This window comes from Microplitis mediator, chromosome 6 (genome assembly GCF_029852145.1).
Source record: "Microplitis mediator isolate UGA2020A chromosome 6, iyMicMedi2.1, whole genome shotgun sequence".
NCBI lineage: Eukaryota > Metazoa > Arthropoda > Insecta > Hymenoptera > Braconidae > Microplitis > Microplitis mediator.
In genome coordinates, this window is record NC_079974.1 from 23,774,117 (window position 1) to 23,795,099 (window position 20,983).

General features: G+C 31.8%; 1 protein-coding gene across 2 annotated transcripts in view; it reads left to right on the forward strand.

Annotated features, from left to right (window-relative positions):
* LOC130670349 (dopamine D2-like receptor) overlaps positions 1 to 17,685 on the forward strand; it is a 135,059-nt gene extending 117,374 nt beyond the window's left edge. The window contains exons 3-8 of one of the 2 annotated variants that reach the window (XM_057473721.1): positions 13,609 to 13,718; positions 13,788 to 14,040; positions 14,124 to 14,224; positions 14,540 to 14,734; positions 15,609 to 16,093; positions 16,200 to 17,685. In XM_057473721.1, coding sequence (XP_057329704.1) covers positions 13,609 to 13,718; positions 13,788 to 14,040; positions 14,124 to 14,224; positions 14,540 to 14,734; positions 15,609 to 16,093; positions 16,200 to 16,408 — 1,353 coding nt within the window. In that variant the 3' untranslated portion in view covers positions 16,409 to 17,685. The remainder of the gene's footprint in view (positions 1 to 13,608; positions 13,719 to 13,787; positions 14,041 to 14,123; positions 14,225 to 14,539; positions 14,735 to 15,608; positions 16,094 to 16,199) is intronic. The other variant, XM_057473722.1, reaches the window with a different exon arrangement.
* The last annotated feature ends 3,298 nt before the right edge of the window (positions 17,686 to 20,983 follow it).

The window sequence follows — 20,983 nt, forward strand, 5'->3', positions numbered from 1 at the left end:
TGGTAATCACTTCTACAATACACAGAAATATTATTAAACATAAAAACAAAAATTCAAACATTGAAAAAAAAATCGTATTTGGCAAAAAAATATTAAAATTTTTAACAAGAATTTTTTGTCAGCACAAAACATTCAAGAAAATTCAAATTTTGGGAAATTTCTACACTATTGTGCAAAAAAAAAATTTTATGATATTATAGGGATGGTTCCCATATCATTATGGGAATAGTTCCCATAATATTATAGGAATAGTTCCTATACCAATATGGGAACCATTCCCATAATAGTATGGGAATGATTCCCATACCATTATGGGAATGGTTCCCATACTGATATGGGAATGGTTCCCATAATGACATGGGAATGGTTCCCACAATATTATGGGAATCATTCCCATAATGGTATGGGAATCATTCCCATACTATTATGGGAATGGTTCCCATAATATATGGGAAGCATTCCTATAGTAGTATAGGTACTATTTCCATACCATTATGGGAACCATTCCCATAATGCATAGTAAAACTTCCCATAATTTTCTTTTCGTGTACTCTAGTGTTATAGATCCGAGTACGAGTGCAGGCGGGTGACCAGTGAGCAATAAGGCCACGTTCTATTCGGTTGATTACGAGGATTGTTTTCCACAGGCCGAGGGCTCGATACTGAACCCCTGCTCCGCTACACTGAACTATACCCACTGTAAACTCTTGTATAGACTGCTGTTGTATACCTGGATTATCATAGAAAAGCTATTCGAGTCACGAACTTTAGCTCAATGGCATAAAGACGGCTCCATATCCACCCCAGTCTGCCCCAGCCTACCCAGTGCCCGTCCCGTTCCATGAAAACTTTTAATTTCCCACTTTAAATTCCGCCGACTGTTTCGATTCCATTCTTATAACCCGGCACTCTTTCTCTTTAAGATCTTAGATAATATTCCTGACGGAGAAGCCAGAGACCAGAGACCAGAGACCAGAACCAGAACCAGAACCAGGAATATATAAATTTATTGAACTTGACTCATCTGTTTTACGATCCTGGGATATTTATTGGCTACTTTGCATTTTATTATTTACTGAATGAGGATTAAATGTCAAAGGGCAGGCAGCAAATGAACAGCAGAGAAAAAAATTTATCATTGATAATAAAAGTATCCAGGGTAGCTGTTGGCAATGAAAGGCTATAAAGTACAATTAGAGTCAGCAAATTAAAAATTACAATGGCAGTTAAGTTAAAAAATCTTTTATTATCTGGGAGTTGAATGAAAGCTTAGAATTGGCGGATCATCACCGAGTATCGAGTGCTGGGAGTAAAAAGAAGATAAAAATGTAGTGGGTATTGAGAGGATGAAATCTTGATAAAAGAAATGAACCGTCACCTCAGTAGTAAATTAAGGGGATGAGATATCTTTAGAGGGACGTATCGTAGATGAGGAAGGCTGCTTCCTTGCTTCCTTGTTGGTTAGTTTTTTATTTATTTCTTAAGCTCAGTGCCGTCGGCTGTCGGCGATGAGGCTTCTATCTATCCTCGAGCATCCGTCGATCAGGCTAATCGGATTAGTGTCTTTCATACCCGTGGCCTCTGTGCACTCGAGTATGTGCGAGTAACGGTGATCCACTCAAAGCTCAAAGTCACCGGCTTTTCGAATCAAAGTTCGACAACTTCATACTTTTGTTATTTTTATTTTTCCCAGCTGACTAATTTTTTAAAAAATAATCCACAACTATTTATGTACTTCTATTAGTTGCCAGTAGTTCTCCAATGAATAAACATCCGTTTATATAAATACATATGAGTACCAGTTCAAAAGAGGATTTAATGACCAGGATGTGAATTCGCTTTGCACTTACCCCCCAGTAAACACCAAATTTCCCACAGTCGTACTGTGTAATTTTGAATCCCGTCTGGTGAAGAGTTGCCGTGAAAATTTGGTTCAGTTTGTAAAAGTGGGATGCTGTGAGTATTATAAACAGAGCTAGAGCTATAGCTGTAGTTGTTAGCGCTGAAATTCGAGGATACAAGTTCGATAATTGGGATCCGGGTAGTATGGTAACCCATCGACTAGAAACTTTGAGTTTCTCTTTACTTGAATGGCTCGGTCACACGTTCAAACCTACAGAGTTTGAACTTGTCTCTCCAATTTGTAACCTCTTTTGCCCTCACTTTTGTACCAGTGCAGTCTACTGCCCTGCAACCGTCAGCCCTTAACTCGAGTACCAGAACCGCACACTGGTTTCCAGCTCGTACTTATTCCCGTCGGATTATCTGGCTCTTGTTTGGCACTACAATCTAGTTCACAGTCTGTTATACACACATACACACACACATATATATATATATATGACAGTCACTTTTGTAGGTGTGACGTCCTCATTCCTACGGTGAATTGAGCCAGCTCCGAAACAGGGAACCAATAGTACGAGTAAAGTCTCGTGGTAACGACTTTCAAAGTTGATAATTGCGCCGTACCTTTGTCCAATCGGTTTAATATTGCCACGAGCTATCATCTCTACTTTAGATCGATCCGCGCTACTTGCTTTTGCTTGTACCATCTACACGGAAAGAAAATTATGGCAGCGGTTCCCATAATTTTGTGAAATTTTTTCCTATACCATCATAAGAATTACGACCATAAATTATGGGAGCGATTCCTATAATTATAGGAATGTTTCCCATAATTATAGGAATAGTTCCTATAATTATGGGAATCATTCCTATAATTTATGGGAACTATTCCCATAATATTATGGGAATGATTCCCATAATGCAATTGGAATGGTTCGTATACCATTATGGGAATCATTCCCATAATATTATGGGAATAGTTCCCATACTATCATGAAAAAATTAATTTAAAGAAGTGTGGTAATCACTTCTACAATACACAGAAATATTGTTAAACATAAAAACAAAAATTCAAACATTGAAAAAAAAAATCGTATTCGGCAAAAAACATTAAAATTTTTAACAAGAATTTTTTGTCAGCACAAAACATTCAAGAAAATTCAAATTTTGGGAAATTTCTACACTATTGTGCAAAAAAAAAATTTTATGATATTATAGGGATTGTTCCCATAACATTATGGGAATAGTTCCCATAATATTATAGGAATAGTTCCTATACCAATATGGGAACCATTCCCATAATAGTATGGGAATGATTCCCATAATGATATGGGAATGGTTCCCATAATGTTATGGGAACCATTCCCATAATGGTATGGGAACTATTCTCATACTATTATGGGGATGGTTCCTATAAATTATAGAAACCATTCCCATAAATTATAGGAATGATTCCCATAATATTATAGAAAGTATTCCTATAAATTATAGGAACCATTCCTATAATTATAGGAATCATTCCTATAGTGTTATGGGTATCATTCCCATGATTATAGGAACTATTCCCATACCATTATGGGAACCATTCCCATAATGCATAGCAAAACTTCCCATAATTTTCTTTCCGTGTAGGGAGACGTAACGCGGATGTGTGCAAGTTGTTGTCGCTATTTCATACAGAAATATTATTTCTCGTGAAATTTAATAAGCCATAACTTTTCAGCGATACAGCTGAGTAAAAAGTATATGTTTATAACTTACAAAGAAGAAGAAGAAGAAGAAGAAGAAGAAGAAGAAGAAGTTGGGAATTTTTTTTATGGATTAGAGTCCTCCCACACGTGCGGGTTACTCGGGATATTATGTAGTCACTGGAGATTCGAAAAATTACGATGTATACTCACTCTACAGCCACACACTCATAATTTTCATTTTGTTTGTAACATATATTTTTATAGCTTTATATATTATTGATATAATAAATATATGAGATTTTATGTTTTTCAAATTTTTTTAAGTTACGACTTGAATATTTGTTTTTACTTTTAAATTATGCCTCAACTATTGAATTTGGGTAAAAAATCACTCATATCATTTTTTAAGAAAATTAAATTTCCTACAAAATTGTATTCACATATTTTTATTGTATTCTCAATAGTTGAGCCGGAATTTCCGTTTGAAAATAAAAAGTCTTTTTTTTAGTCATAAATTAAATATTAAATTTATATGTAAGGACTTATACTTTCAATATATCTATATATACATTATTAAATATGAAAAAAATTGAACTTCCGCTAAAACCAAACTAGTAATTAATTAATGAGTAGTTTCAATGAGATGATAAATTAAAATGATTTATTAATTTTCGATAAGTAATTAACTGAAATTACAAGCCAGCCATTGGTTCGATTAATATTAAAATAAATGAATGGCCTTCTAATAAATAATTAAACGTGTATTACGTAATTGATCCATCAATAACAAACAATAATTAAAATAAATAAAGTATGATCTAAAAATAAATATTTAAAAAGTGCGAGTATTGGCTCAAATTTATGTCCAATGCATAATTTAGCAATTCATTACTTGGCGCACGTGGAGCGTACAAAAGTATACATTATTTTCTGGCAACTTGTCGGCGTAAAGTACCTCCATAATGAGATTATTTTTTTTTATATATTTTTTATTATCAGTACGGGCCATAACTCTGACGAAATCGTCAATATATCTCTCGGGTGTTGGATAGCAAATTTTCTTTCTTGGGCACCAGCTAGATCTTGACATGATTTTTCACCATAATAAAAAATTTAACACTCGAGGCTATTAATTATTTTTTTAATTTAATTTTTGCTCGTGACATCTGAGCAGTTGAATAATAAAAATAAAGGGCAATAACTATTCTGATCGGAAGTAAAGTACCGAAAGTTATCTGAAGAAAGTTAATATCGGAGATTAGGGCAAGGAACCGAGAACCCAAAGCCCAAAGCATTCGACAAGCTGCGATAAATGTTAGGGGTAGTCTTGGAGTCAAAAATAATGGAACGAAAAAATTAGAGGGTGATGAAAAAAAAGAGAAAAAGAGGGCTGATGATAGTGGGGGAGGCCCGGAAGGGGAATATCAAATAAGGGATAGAATGTTTCCGGAAATACGCAGAAAATTGAATACATTAGACGGCAACTGGGCGCCATCAGATGCCCAAGTGCCATCAGCTTTTGTATAAATTTCCACATCCACCCAAAATTACCTTCATTATTTTTAGCTGTTAATATTGTCCCGTATGATTTATTATTCATAACTATGTGGACGGAATAATTAATAAAGTACTTAGTCTTTCGATTGTTCAAGCCCAGGATAATTAAATTTTTTAATGACCATAATTATAATTAAGATGATTGATCATACAATCTTGAGACCGTGAGAAGAAATTAAATTCAGATAAAATATTATTATTAATAGAAAAAAAAAAAAAAAAAAAAAACAACCGGCTGCCTCATAAATTCGCTGAGTAAAGTAATTTTGAATAAAAATTCTGTCTTAATTAAATCCTTTTTCGGGATATAAATTTCTTAGCCCGTATGAAAAAGCAATATATGAGCTTCAGTATAATTCAAAATATATGATAAATTATATGGAATTATAGGAAGTCATATATGGAGCCATATACAAAATTTTGCCGAAATATTATATGATTTTATAATTTGCAACATATATATCGGTAATATATTTTTTTTACTTGCTGACTTATAAATATTACTTATAATATTTTATACTATACTTTAAGTTATATGATAAGATATATGATTTAATTATATGACTGACATATAATATTTATACATGTAAATATATAATTATGTAAATATATGTTCACATATATTTGTATAAATGTATGTAAATATATATTTATATAGATATATGTTTATATATATTTGCACAAATATAAAACTAGAGATTTTAAGCTATAAAATGCTTTTTTTTAAATCTCGATTCGATTATTTTTCATGAAGTTACAGTCTTGCAAAAATCACTAAAAAATTTCTCAAATTTTTTTGTTCCTTTAATTTTTGGTATGAGTGTATTTTTTTAAATTATTTATGTATAATAAAATCGAAATTATTATAATATTTAAATTATAAGTTTATATATAAAACAAGAATATAATTTGAGATGTAATATCATATGTATACAATTACATATATTATAAATTATATAGATTATAATAATATTGAAATTATAAATTAATTTATAAGATGAAACATATATTTTACGTTATAAATTAATATATAAAGCGGACATATAATTTTTGATACAATATCACATGTATATAATTACATATATTATAAATGATATGGATTATTATAATATTAAACGTATACATTATTATATATGATAAATCATATATTAATCAATATTAATAATTTTGCCGCCATATATGTTCAGTTATTTACCATATATTTTTTTATATATTATCGACAGTATATAGTTTTTTCATACGGGAGGTTTTATTCTGTTCCTTGAAACTCTTTCGGTGATGGCAAAAAATTTGGCAAATAATTTATTTAGGTGAGGTTAGAAAATTCGATTTTTGAAAGTTATGTTGAAGAGAATTCCCTCAGTAATCGAGTTGACATATTAATTTATAACCGAAGATCAAAAACTCGTGTGACAGGATGGTTTTAATAATTTTTTATCAATAAAATTTGAGTGTGTCAAGATGTGAATAGTCTGGCGCAAGTTGTTGACGAAGTTAGTTTAGATGTAGATGGAGGATAAGGGAAAAGTAGGAGTAGAGGGGGGGGGGTGAAGAGGGTGGCTGATAGTACACACATAACACAGTGGGAAATCTAATCCGATCACGATGCACGGAAATCCCGTGTACGTGTCTGAAACGCGCGTTCGCTTCCGGCGTCGACGTGTTCTATCTCGGGAAAACGGATCGCTAAAGCTCCTCCCAGAGATTTACTCTACACTGTCTCTAGTTGTCTTATGTCAGGGATTCGTAAATTGTACCGACATGGCATACTGACCATGGCATTCCATTACAGCAGAAACCATCAAAAGTCTTGTTCCAAATACTTTTTACTCCCAGTAAAAGTTTTGCCATTTTATTGATTGATGCTTTTAAATAAAATTGTCTGAGTACTTTATACTTTTTTTCCTTTATTTTCTGTACTTTATTTTCTTTTATTCCTTCGACTGTAAAATATCGATGAGCTTGGACAGCACGAGCGTAGTAAAGAATGATAAAAAAATTTAAGAATATAGGTTGAGAAAACGCTGCTGCAGAAACGGAAAACCCACAAAATTGGAACAGTAATCCAATCTTCTCGTCGTCATTTCCTCTCGGTGTTGCACGCAATCGATTTTGTAATGCTTCGATATCACCTTCAAATGAAAATAATATTTAATACATCAGCATTACCCAAGTACTTTTGCAGACTAACTCTCCCAGATGAAAAAAATTCATGCCCTGCGATTGTTGATTTAGTTTATAAATGTATTCAATAATGTAAAAATGTTAATTTATTTAATGCCGTAAGATGGACGGTGGAGTTTCGGAATATCAAGGTCACGGGAAACGCGGTACACGGAAAGAAAATTATGGGAAGTTTTGCTATGCATTATGGGAATGGTTCCCATAATGGTATGGGAATAGTACCTATACTACTATAGGGATGGTTCCCATATATTATAGGAACCATCCCCATAATAGTATGAGAATAGTTCCCATACCATTATGGGAATGGTTTCCATAATAGTATGAGAATAGTTCCCATACCATTATGGGAACCATTCCCATATCATTATGGGAACCATTCCCATATCATTATGGGAACCATTCCCATAATAGTATGGGAATCATTCCCATAATAGTATAGGAATCATTCCCATATTGGTATAGGAACTATTCCTATAATATTATGGGAACCATTCCCATAATGTTATGGGAACCATCCCTATAATATCATAAAATTTTTTTTTTGCACAATAGTGTAGAAATTTCCCAAAATTTGAATTTTCTTGAATGTTTTGTGCTGACAAAAAATTCTTGTTAAAAATTTTAATGTTTTTTTGCCAAATACGATTTTTTTTTTCAATGTTTGAATTTTTGTTTTTATGTTTAATAATATTTCTGTGTCTTGTAGAAGTGATTACCACACTTCTTTAAATTAATTTTTTCATGATAATATGGGAACTATTCCCATAATATTATAGAAATGGTTCCTATAATAGTATGGAAACTATTTCCATAATATTATGGGAATAGTTCCCATACTATTATAGGAACCATTCCCATAATATTATTGGAATGGTTCCTATAATTTATGGGAATGGTTCCTATAAATTATAGGAACCATTCCCATAAATTATAGGAATGATTCCCATAATATTATAGAAAGTATTCCTATAAATTATAGGAACGATTCCTATAATTATAGGAACCATTCCTATAGTGTTATGGGTATCATTCCCATAATTATAGGAACTATTCTTATAATTATAGGAAACATTCCTATAATTATAGGAACCGCTTCCATAATTTATGGTCGTAATTCCTATGATGGTATAGGAAAAAATTTCACAAAATTATGGGAACCTCTGCCATAATTTTTTTTCCGTGTAGTCTGTCCCCGTGGTCTTCTTAAAACTTAATCCCGAGTAAAAAATTTCAGCCGATAACTAGGCCTAAAAATGGAAAATTTTCGGACCTCTCTAATAAAATTCCACAGCTTCGGCAAAAATTCATACTCGGGCGCTTTTCGAAAAAAAAGAGTAATTGCTATAAAGTTTCGCAAACTTGTCAGTTTGGTGCGACGGAAGCCCAAATTTTGAAGCGAAAAAGCATTAAACGGCAACTTGTTTAATAGAGAGGTCATTTTAAAACAATATGTTACGCAGTCTGTCCGATTACCGTTGAAGCAGCTATTGACGATACACTGCGCAGACATTCCCACGGGAAATTTAGCACGGACGTGTGTTATTCTGCTGGGGAATTTATCAGTCGATTGTATTTTCGCTTAACCTAGGCTCGATATTACAATCATTTGTAAAACCATCACCAGTCACATTTTAATTCCCACTTTAGCCAAAATAAATAATCCATCAGAAAATAAATTTAAAAAAATAAACTTTTTAAAATTTATTCCTCGCTAAATAAATCACGGTTATTTAAAAATTTATTTTTGAGCAGAAACGTGTTCGTAAATTCATTTAGTCACTTAACTTCGGCGTGACGATATTAATGCCACACACACACTCGCCCTGATACATATATATGTCTATCGAGTGTTAGATTCACTCACACACAAGCTCATTTTACCCGATAATTAGTTTCATGCGTTTTCAACATTAAAGTGTCTCAGGTCCATTAGCGCGTCTACTTAAGACCAGCGTCAGTATATTTCAGTTATTAAACTCATACCGACCTTCATACCGAGATTAACTATTTCAACGTAGAAAGCACGTACTGTCTAATGTTATTATTAGTTATCACTCTTACCATCATTATTACCAGATAAAAATTACTATTAATCATTGCATTATTAAACCCATTAGATTTTATTCCGTATTTTCATTCTCTTCTTTACTTTTTACACACGAAATTTGGTTTTTGTTTTTGGTCAAAATTTCGAAATTCGTATTATTTGGAGTACACGGAAAGAAAATTATGGCAGCGGTTCTCATAATTTTGTGAAATTTTTTCCTATACCATCATAGAAATTACGACCATAAATTATGGGAGCGGTTCCTATAATTATAGGAATGTTTCCCATAATTATAGGAATGGTTCCTATAATTATAGGAATGGTTCCTATAATTTATAGGAATACTTTCTATAATATTATGGGAATCATTCCTATAATTTATGGGAATGGTTCCTATAATAGTATGGGGATGGTTCCCATATTATCATGAAAAAATTATTTTAAAGAAGTGTGGCAATCACTTCTATAATACACAGAAATATTATTAAACATAAAAACAAAAATTCAAACATTGGAAAAAAAAATCGCATTTGGCAAAAAAACATTAAAATTTTTAACAAGAATTTTTTGTCAGCACAAAACATTCAGGAAAATTCGAATTTTGGGAAATTTCTACACTATTGTGCAAAAAAAAAATTTTATGATATTATAGGGATGGTTCCCATAACATTATGGGAATGGTTCCCATAATATTATAGGAATAGTTCCTATACCAATATGGGAACCATTCCCATAATAGTATGGGAACCATTTCCATAATAGTATGGGAACCATTTCCATAATGGTATGGGAACGATTCCCATATCATTATGGGAACCATTTCCATAATTGTATGGGAACTATTCTCATACTATTATGGGAATGGTTCTCATAATATATGGGAACCATCACTATAGTAGTATAGGTACTATTCCCATACCATTATGGGAACCATTCCCATAATGCATAGCAAAACTTCCCATAATTTTCTTTCCGTGTAACCAATTCACACTAAATTTTTTCTACAGACTAATAAATAAACATTTGCAGAGAAAATTTTTTCAAGTGGTGGCGCATTTTGCCCCACTCTTCCTAAATAATTTATAGTCTGCAGCAAGAATTGAAGTTCAAGGCTTAAAGTAAATTTAATTTATTTGAGCTGATGATTTAGTTCAAGAAATTTTTGTATCGGGAATTCAACGGCAGAAAATGAATTTAAAGTATCTGTAAATCAAAGCTGTCAACTTTAGTAATGAAAAATAGCTTAATAGAAATAATTTTGCATGGGAAGATTTAACTTGGAGGACATTAAATCATGACCCGAGTAACTTTAAGAGTGTCACTGGCTTCACCACCAGCAGCGGCAGTAACAAGAGTAACAAGACTCGAAGTACCTGAAAATAAAAGAGTTGACGAGCAAGTCAAGTGGGATTCTTTTAAAGTTGTCGATACTTTGAGGATGCTAGTACAGACAAGTACCAGGTTGGTTAAGTGCATCCAGCAATCTCGGCGATGCATCGTCACGGCGGATGTCTTTGACAACATGACGAGCTTCCGTAGCGTGTTCAATTTTTTTATCAAGGCCACTTCGGAGCCATAACTTCAGCTTCCGTGATCTCACCTTCAGCTCAATGGAAATTAATGAAAGCTTTTCAATCATCAAAACCTACCAATGGAGATAAAGTCTTAGCAATCTATTTCAATGCAGCGTTTATCCTCTTGCGTCATTACACCCCGAGCAATTGTCCAGATTATCTTTTACTTTGAGATTAATCTTAATCCCGTGTCACTTTCTTTTCTCCCAGGAAAATGATTCCGGCAAGTGCTTCCTCCCATTTCAAGGCTATTTTCTAAACGAGCCACAATCTAAAGAATTTTTTTTGAAACCCCTCACCTTTGACTTTTACCAGCAACTTATTTCCTAAAAGCTTCGCTTACTTTTAAATTAATTTTTAAAATTTCATTTCTCTGATTCTATTAGATCTAGATGTCGAGTATTTCCTTCAGGGAATCACCTGTTGTCCCAATCGTCGCGCAAAACCAATTATCCTTTTAGAAAAACCTACAAGAATTCACCGATCCAATTCCTGGCGGGTATTGATTGTGTATTGGTTATATACCAGCACACATACCCACATTACGATCGATAAGTTGTTATTGTTGTTAGCGAGTCTTTACTCTCAACTCCCGCCGGACTTGGAACCAGAGTATACCCAACACCATTGTAGCTTTCAACGTCTATGTGGCTTAACTTTCATGATTATATCAATTTCCCGTCGATTTTCCTATGTCGGTGCTCGAAAACCCCTGGGAGTTATTGAGTTACTCAAAGTGACACGTTTCCGGTGAAATGATGCCCAAAATTTACAATATTTGCTGGATTATTACTGCTGCTGCTCTTGCTACAGCTGCTACAGCAATTATTGATGACAACTTTTCCCAAAAAATAACTGCGTGACAATTGCTATTGTTATTATTATTACACGGAAAGAAAATTATGGCAGCGGTTCCCATAATTTTGTGAAATTTTTTCCTATACCATCATAGGAATTACGACCATAAATTATGGGAGCGGTTCCTATAATTATAGGAATGTTTCCCATAATTATAGGAATAGTTCCTATAATTATGGGAATGATACCCATAACACTATAGGAATGGTTCCTATAATTATAGGAATCGTTCCTATAATTTATAGGAATACTTTCTATAATATTATGGGAATCATTCCTATAATTTATGGGAATGGTTCCTATAATAGTATGGGAACTATTTTCATAATATTATGGGAATGATTCCCATAATGCAATTGGAATAGTTCGTATACCATTATAGGAATCATTCCCATAATATTATGGGAATAGTTCCCATACTATTATAGGAACCATTCCTATAATATTATGGGAATGGTTCCCATATTATCATAAAAAAAATTAATTTAAAGAAGTGTGGTAATCACTTTTACAATACACAGAAATATTATTAAACATAAAAACAAAAATTCAAACATTGAAAAAAAAATCGTATTTGGCAAAAAACATTAAAATTTTTAACAAGAATTTTTTGTCAGCACAAAACGTTCAAGAAAATTCAAATTTTGGGAAATTTCTACACTATTGTGCAAAAAAAAATTTTATGATATTATAGGGATGGTTCCCATAACATTATGGGAATAGTTCCCATAATATTATAGGAATAGTTCCTATACCAATAGGGGAACCATTCCCATAATAGTATGGGAATGATTCCCACACTATTATGGGAATGGTTCCCATAATGATATGGGCAGGTTCCCATAATGGTATGGGAACTATTCTCATACTATTATGGGGATGGTTCCCATAATATATGGGAACCATCCCTATAGTTGTATAGGTACTATTCCCATACCATTATGGGAACCATTCCCATAATGCATAGCGAAACTTCCCATAATTTTCTTTCCGTGTATTATTATTATTATTATTATTATTATTATTATTATTATTATTATTATTATTATTATTATTATTATTATTATTATTATTATTATTATTATTATTATTGTTATTATTATTATTATTATTATTATTATTATTATTATTATTATTATTATTATTATTATTTGTTGAGGGTAATCTGATAAATTAATCCGAAGCGTTTGTCGAGAATTTCGGGGCCATTATAATTTATAATGCGACATTATCGCGCAAGGATGATTGCTGTACATAGATAATGATATAATTAGTGTAGTGTATCTAATTAACAAAAGATTTTACGTGAAATTGGAGCACGAGAGAATATTGTTGTCTTGATTGTGTTGGTTGTCTTGGGTGGTTGTTCTCTACCCTCGTCTCTTTTCTTCTCTTTTATTTTCTTCCCTAGTGAGTATAATTTAGCTATTCGTTGGCAGTCAAGACACGAGTTACGGGAATAAATCAGGGCTCAGAGTAGAGAACGAAAAATCCGTTGAAATGTCTAATGGCATTAAAATTCAAGCTTTTTCTCTTCACTCTTTATTCGAAAATACACACGGCTCCGTGCAAAGTTCCCGTACTCCATTTCCTCGAGTTTAAACTTAAATAAAATTCAAATATTTTTTCTAGATTAACTGCCGCCCAATTTTATATTCTACTTCTTTGGCATCGGATCCCGTTTTCCCAAATAACTAATTCGCGGACCGAGCTCGCCAACTTCGCTCCAATTTATATACAAGTCGTTATCTCGAGCTTATTTACGCGCGGATTTTAAAAACTCCCAGTATTTTTAAATTTACGCAATTTTGACTTTTATGATAATCAATTTTTTTTTTTCGTGTTTCAGGTAAATGGCGCATGGGCATTATCAGCATTTATATGTGACTTTTATATAGCAATGGATGTAACATGTAGCACAAGTTCAATATTTAATTTAGTAGCAATTTCAATTGACAGGTACATTTTTTTTTGATAGAAAAAAAAGAAATAAATTTAATTAAATCCAATAATAAATATGTTATTTAGGTACATAGCTGTCACACAGCCAATAAAATATGCCAAACACAAAAACAATAGAAGAGTATGGATGACTATTTTGCTAGTATGGGCAATTTCAGCAGCAATCGGCAGCCCGATCGTTCTCGGCCTAAATAATACTCCAGATCGTGTGCCGGATCTGTGTTTATTCTATAACTCTGATTTTATCTTATACTCAAGTCTATCGAGCTTTTATATTCCTTGTATTATTATGGTCTTCTTGTATTGGAATATTTTCAAGGTGACTTACATTAACTCTGGCAATTAAAATAAATTTAAAAACTTATAAATATTTATTTAATTATTTTACTGTAATTGCTTCAGGCACTTCGAATACGTGCAGCCAGAGCACGAGCTCACAAAAAATCTAATTTACGAGATATCAAACCAAATAGCATAATTGAAAACGTAATACACACCCAACGGTGAGTTTTATTTTATTAATTAATTTAATGCACTTGTAAATTTAATAATTGCGTTGCTTAAGTAATTTTTAAATAAACTTGCAAATTTGTAGATGAAATATAAAAAAAAAATGCCTGTAATGACATTTTTTACGGTCGGAATAGCGAAACTTGAAGTATAATGACCAAAAAAATTTTTGGTCATTATACCGGTTTTTAATTGAAATTACGATAGTAAAATATAAAAATAATGCAGATATTATGAGTATTATATTAAAATGTTAATTAAGTTAATTAAGTATGAGGAAGTAGTTAAATTTGACTAAAATCACGCAGTGTTTATTCTGTCGCAAGGTTTGCTGAAACGGCACTGGGAACAGCCACTCTAGTGGCGCCGGTACACGAAGAGCCGACAAATACAGCCTCCGGTAGCAATGAGGACGAGGACGAGACGCCAGTTGACCCGGTGGTTGTCATATCAAATGACAAGAGTACTGAATTTTTTATGGCGACTGTCGTCGAGGAAGCTGCGTAAGGAAAAAAATTAAAATAGGGGAGGGTGGGGCAGAGCGGCCCCCCTAAGCCAATTATTATTTTTTGTGGCTTTCAACCATAAGATCACTTTACTTTTGTCCTATTTCGAACAAATTTATGGACATTTTGCCAAAATTCTGAAAAATTTTTTTTTTTTTTGTGGGGCAGAGCGGCCCCCCTTCAAAAAGTGATAAAAAAAATTTTTTTTTCGTATTTTTTTTTTTAAATTGTTTTCATCATTAAGAATGTATTTCTTTCTCTTGACAACTATTTTTGGTTTTATATTACTCGAAAAAAATTTTTTAAAGCGTAAAAAATCGTTCATTCTCGATTACCTTAATTACTAATTGTTATTTAATAAAAAAAAACATCAATTCTATAATTTTACTTTATTTCAAAAATTTATCAACTAAAAAAAAAAAATTTAATTTTTATAAATTTTTAGTGACCAAATTTGCCTCTTACATAGAGAAACGGCCGAAAAATATGAAAAAATAATTTTTTCGGATGTTTCGGCTGGTCCATTTTGCCCCAGGTGTTATGCGTAGGGCTAGAAATGTGGAATTATAATAATTTTTTTTTAATTTGACGATAAAAATATGAAAAAATCACTTTTTCAAAATTTTGGGCTTGTCCATTTTGCCCCAAATGTCATGCGTAGGGGTAAAAATGCGCAAACATATCGGATTTATAGTAATTAGTCGAAAAAAAAAAAATTTTTTTTTTGGTCAAAATTTCAGGGGGGCCGCTCTGCCCCACCCTCCCCTACATTTTTTTTGGCTTTTTATTATTTGATTTTTGTCCTCGTTAAAAATTTACCCTGTTCATTATATTTTATTACTGTTATTATCATGGTTATTATATTTTTCAGGGTCGTTGCAAAGGCCCATTTGTCGGGTTCAAATTCAGCTAAAAATATGACAAATTTGTGTCTGGAGGATGGGATGAGTAGCACGCAGCTGCACGACACAATAGACACAAATTCAAGTCCTAGTCCAAACCCGAGAATAACCTCGGCGCCGTCCTCTTCTACCTCGTCCTCGCCCCCGCCGAGAAGTGCTACACAGATAAAAAAAAGCACCAATGGAGTTAACAAGCAGGGGCTGAAGAAATTGAAGAGCACTGGGTCACTGCTGCCAGCCCCATTCAAACGTAGTCCTAGTGTCCTTAATGTCGGTACCGGAGGAGCTGGAACTGCCGTAGGAAGGAGTGGAGAGCCAAAAAAAGATAAGAAAGTTACTGACGGGAGCTCGAGGTTCACGATATATAAGGCCAATAAAGCGAGCAAGAAGAAGAGAGAGAAAAGTTCCGTTAAGAAGGAAAGGAAAGCTACCAAAACATTGGCCATCGTCCTCGGTAAAATTATTTTCCTATTTATTATAAATTTGTTACTGATTACGTCCATCAACTCTTTCCATTGTCGACTGTTGTTAATATCGATTGTTGATGTTATGTTTGACAGGAGTATTTCTAATATGCTGGGTACCATTTTTCACTTGTAACGTAATGGACGCCCTCTGCTCTAAACTAAAAATGGACTGTCAACCCGGCGTAACAGCTTTCATCGTCACGTCTTGGCTGGGCTATATGAACAGCTTCGTAAATCCCGTGATCTACACGGTCTTCAATCCCGAATTTCGCAAAGCGTTCCGTAAACTTATGAAAATTTAAAATATTAATACACAGCAAACATCAAAGTTTAGAAAATCAAAAGTCTTTTGTATCTTTTTCTTATAACTACACTCGAAATTTTCTTGGTTAATAAAATTTATTTCCTCAGATTTCTGGGTAAAAACATTAAGAGCCAAAATAATGTTCAAATTTTTTCGCGGCCAAAAATGGACTATAATTAGGCCAATTTTCGGCCTTTTCCAATAAAATTCTGGTTTCGGCGTAATTTCGGCCAGATTTAACTTTTTTGGCCAAATATTTTTACCCGGGGTTCAAAGGTTCAAAAAAATGATTGTAATCAAAAGTAAGGACATCAAAAAAATAAATAAATATGTACTTTATTTTTTGAAACTCGAATGACCTTACAATACATCCGATTGAAAGTATTATAAAAAAAACATATATAAATAAATGAATACAATTTTATACGTATTTAATAGATACTGCATTTGATTGAGTGGAAGTATTTCTGTCGAGATCAACAGAATATTTAATATTTTATTTGAAATATCAGAAATTTCCATAACCGTTCAATATCACTGGCTAGATAAATTTCGAATTAACTGTCATTGAACCGATTAATTAATAAATAAATATTTATATACATGACTATGGGAGAGCCGGGAAAAAATAAGATAAATTTAAGCTCAAGAGCGTGGAAAAGAATTTTTATCATCAAAGTTTTTAGCTAAACCATTTCCCGGCACCTCTATCGTCGGAGTAAGCCACGACAGTATTAAAAAAAAAATAAAGCAAATGCGAAAAAAGATTTATATTTATGTCATAAGTTTGGAAATTTTAGATAATTTGGAACCTATAGATTTATAGATTTTTTTCTAATTTAATGACTGGGAAAAAATTAGTTCAAGTAAATTTATTGCTCTGGAGCAGAGGCTGGGGCACGATGGCCAACTCTTAAAATTTGGTAAAAAAAAAAAAGAATATTTTTTGTCAAAATTTCGTTTGTAATTTATAGTTTTTAAGATATTTTGGACAAATACTAAGTGTTCGAGATAAAATAAGACACAAAAATTTGACGTACTAAATTTTTTTTATCAAAAATTTGTATATTTTAAGTAAATAATTTGGCCCTGGCCTTTTTTCATTAAAAATTAATATATTTTTCTATTAATAATTAGATTGGCCATTTATCAAAAAGTGATTAATTAAAATACTTTTATTTGTACATAAAAAAAATCACCAATTGAAATTCCAAATTAATAATCTTATCCCGATGAAAAAAGATTTTATACAATTGTATAAAATTATATACAAAAAATGGCCCGATCCAATTATATATAACTGTATAGAAATTGTATACGATTCTACACAAATTGTATACAAGTCTATATAATTATATTCAATTTTATATAAATTCTATATAATTATATACATTTCTATATAATTGCAATATATAGAATTGTATATAATTATATAGAATTGTGTACAATTTGTATAGAATTGTATACAATTTTCTGTACAATTTGTATACAATTGGATCGGGCAATTTTTTCTATCCAATTATATATAGTCTATATATAATTATATATAGTCCATATATAATTGATATATAATTCTATACAATTGTATAAAATCTTTTTTCATCGGGATGAAAAAATTTTGAGTAATTCAAAAAAGTTATGCTTAGCACCGAATAAACGAATAAAAAACAGCAATATTCTTTCGCTCAATGGAATAGATAATTATATTTTTCTGCGACCGAAATTTTGACTAATAATTTATCCTCAAAAAATAAACCCCCATCGAATTTCAAAAATAAACATATCAAAAGCAGATTTCACAAAGTAATTAATAAGATGAAAAATAATAATAATAATAATAATAATAATAATAATAATAATAATAATAATAATAATAATAATAACAATAACGTTAACTCATTATCAATTACCAGCACATGAGTAGAAATTTTTTGCTTTCGCTGATTTAAATACTCCGTCTCGGTGTATAAACTCGCGCAATAAATAATAACTAAGACATGCTTTTGACTTTTCAAATTTTAACTCTGTACATTTGTAAATAATAATAATAATAATAATAATAATTTTGTTAGAATTCGACTTTATGTTGACAAAAAAGTAAAACTCAAAAATTGTAGACATGACGCTTTTGGTGTAAAACTAGAAAATAGCCGCTGAAGGTGTGATAGACTCAAAAAATTTAATAATAATAATAATAATTAACTGTAATTGTAATAAATAAAATTAGCAAAGTGACAGTCGATAAAAATGTAGCCATCAAGTGCTTGGAGAAAAAGAAAACTAAAATTATTAATAAGCTTCGACTCTTTGGTAGAAATAAAACATTTTGAAAATGTTGTTTCTTATAATCTTGCGTAAAAATGTCGCGTATTTTTCTAATATACCTCATACGTTTTCTTCTGTATATAACTATAAATATACTTGATACAAAAAAAAAATTATAATTGTTAAACAATTTTAAAATAAATTTTAATTATTATTAATTAAATTAATTGGAATTAAGTATTTGTAAATATTATTTAAGTTTTTTCGATAATTAGTTTATTTATTGATAAAATAATTTATAAAGTTAACGACAATTTTCATAATTTAAACTGAGCCCGAATTTTGAAAATTGTCGGACTAGAGTGAATGGAAAAAGTTATGAGCGAAATGTTATTTATTAAGTAGAACTTTAAGGCCGGTAAAAAAAAAAACTGCAAATGCTATAAATTTTCTTATGGAATTTACTATCAGATAAATAAATGTATGAATAATAAATAATTATTGAGTACTACCATTCAAAGAGGTCTATACAGGGCATAGTAATTAAGCCATTTTAATTTGCTAATTAACTGTAATTAATAAAACTTGTGTAGATAATTAAACATATTAAATAAATAAAAAAAAATAAATGAGTTGGATCTAATGCAATATGTACTTAAAATCTAATATATTAAGATGAGAAGTGTAAAAAATTGTTGATAATAAATTATAGTATCAAAAAACATATTTTTCGACAAATTTGAATTTTTACCTCAAGCCGTCTTGTACTGAACATAAGGGCGCGGGCTGGCATTTAATTTGAATTTTTCCCAAATAAAGTCAGTGGTGATGTCAAAAATTTCGTGTAAGCTCGTTAATAATAGCAATAACAAACTAACTGAGATGAATGGGGTCGCTTGAGAAAAATAGATTCGATAAATAAAAATTATAATTTCCAACCGAATGACAAAAGCTGAGGAGTGTTTGAAAGGAAAAGTGTAGAAAATCTTGATATAAATTATATTTAATTTATTATCCCTCCATTTGGCCCCAACATAAAAATAATCGGCAAAGTGCGAAAAGAAATTATATTTTATTAATACTAAGAAACATAAGAATCGCGATATTTCACATGAAAAGCGACTCTGGTAAGCTCCCCCAATTTCCCTAGATGATTAATCATATTTACGCGCAAGTACACGGATGCCAGTAATTTTGGGGTGAGGACCCTCTAGGAAAACAGCTCGACAACCCTCTTCACTTAGCTTGCTACAGTCTGTCGATTCATAATACTCCTCCAGCATCACCAGCACTACCTGTGCCTGGGAACTAGTAACTGAACCACCGTAGCCTTGATACCAAAGTACAAAGCACAACTTTAACCCGTGATAATTAATGCAAATAAGACGGATCGCTGCCAGAAGTGAAAACGCTACTGTCGACCCTTTTGAATAATAACCTTCTTTGTCTCAAGCTAGACTAACTTACCAGCCAGTACCAGGTAACTGTGCAAGTTTGTACCACCACCGCCACCGCCAACATTATAATTATCAGTATTATTACTTTCCTTTGGCTCCTTTCCCTCCTTCCCAGCTATCATCGTATCTTTCACTTGTCCCTTTACTTCTCAGCCCGGCTTTTAAAGTACCCTGCTAATTACAAATAACAATCTTGGGTAACTGTAACCGTACAATACGCGAAATTAATGTCAATAGTTGTCTTACAATTAGCTCTGGTTATTATTAAATATTCAGGAGCAATAACGGAAAGCAAACAGGGAGAACATTTCCCGTGTCAAAAAATTTTAATTCATAATGAATTTAGATCTAAATTTCATCACGAAATTAAGATCGTGACACAAATATGACTTTCATCATGAATTTGTATCAACAATTTCAATCACGACAAAATTATGACTCAGTCAAATTTTTACCCAAGTGATCCGAAGTTCATTCACTAAATTAATTTTACAATCGAAAGTGATTTACGATAATCGAGTACTTGATAGAAGAAATTTATTGGTAATTTCTGAGTCGATAAATTTGACAAAAGGTTTAATTCAGTAAAAATTCAGTCAAGTTACTATCGAAGTCATCCCAAGTCCAATTCAAAGACATAATAATAAATTTTTAGAAGTGATACGGATTTACTAGACGAAAAATTGTGAGAGCAAATTCATGATGAAAGTCATATTTGTGTCACGATCTGAGTTTCGTTATGAAATTCAGATCTAAATTCATTAGGAACAAAAATTTTTTTTACACGGGTTAGGGGAGACCGGGGCAAGACGGCCCACCTAAGCCGGTTATTATTATTTGTGGCTTTTAAC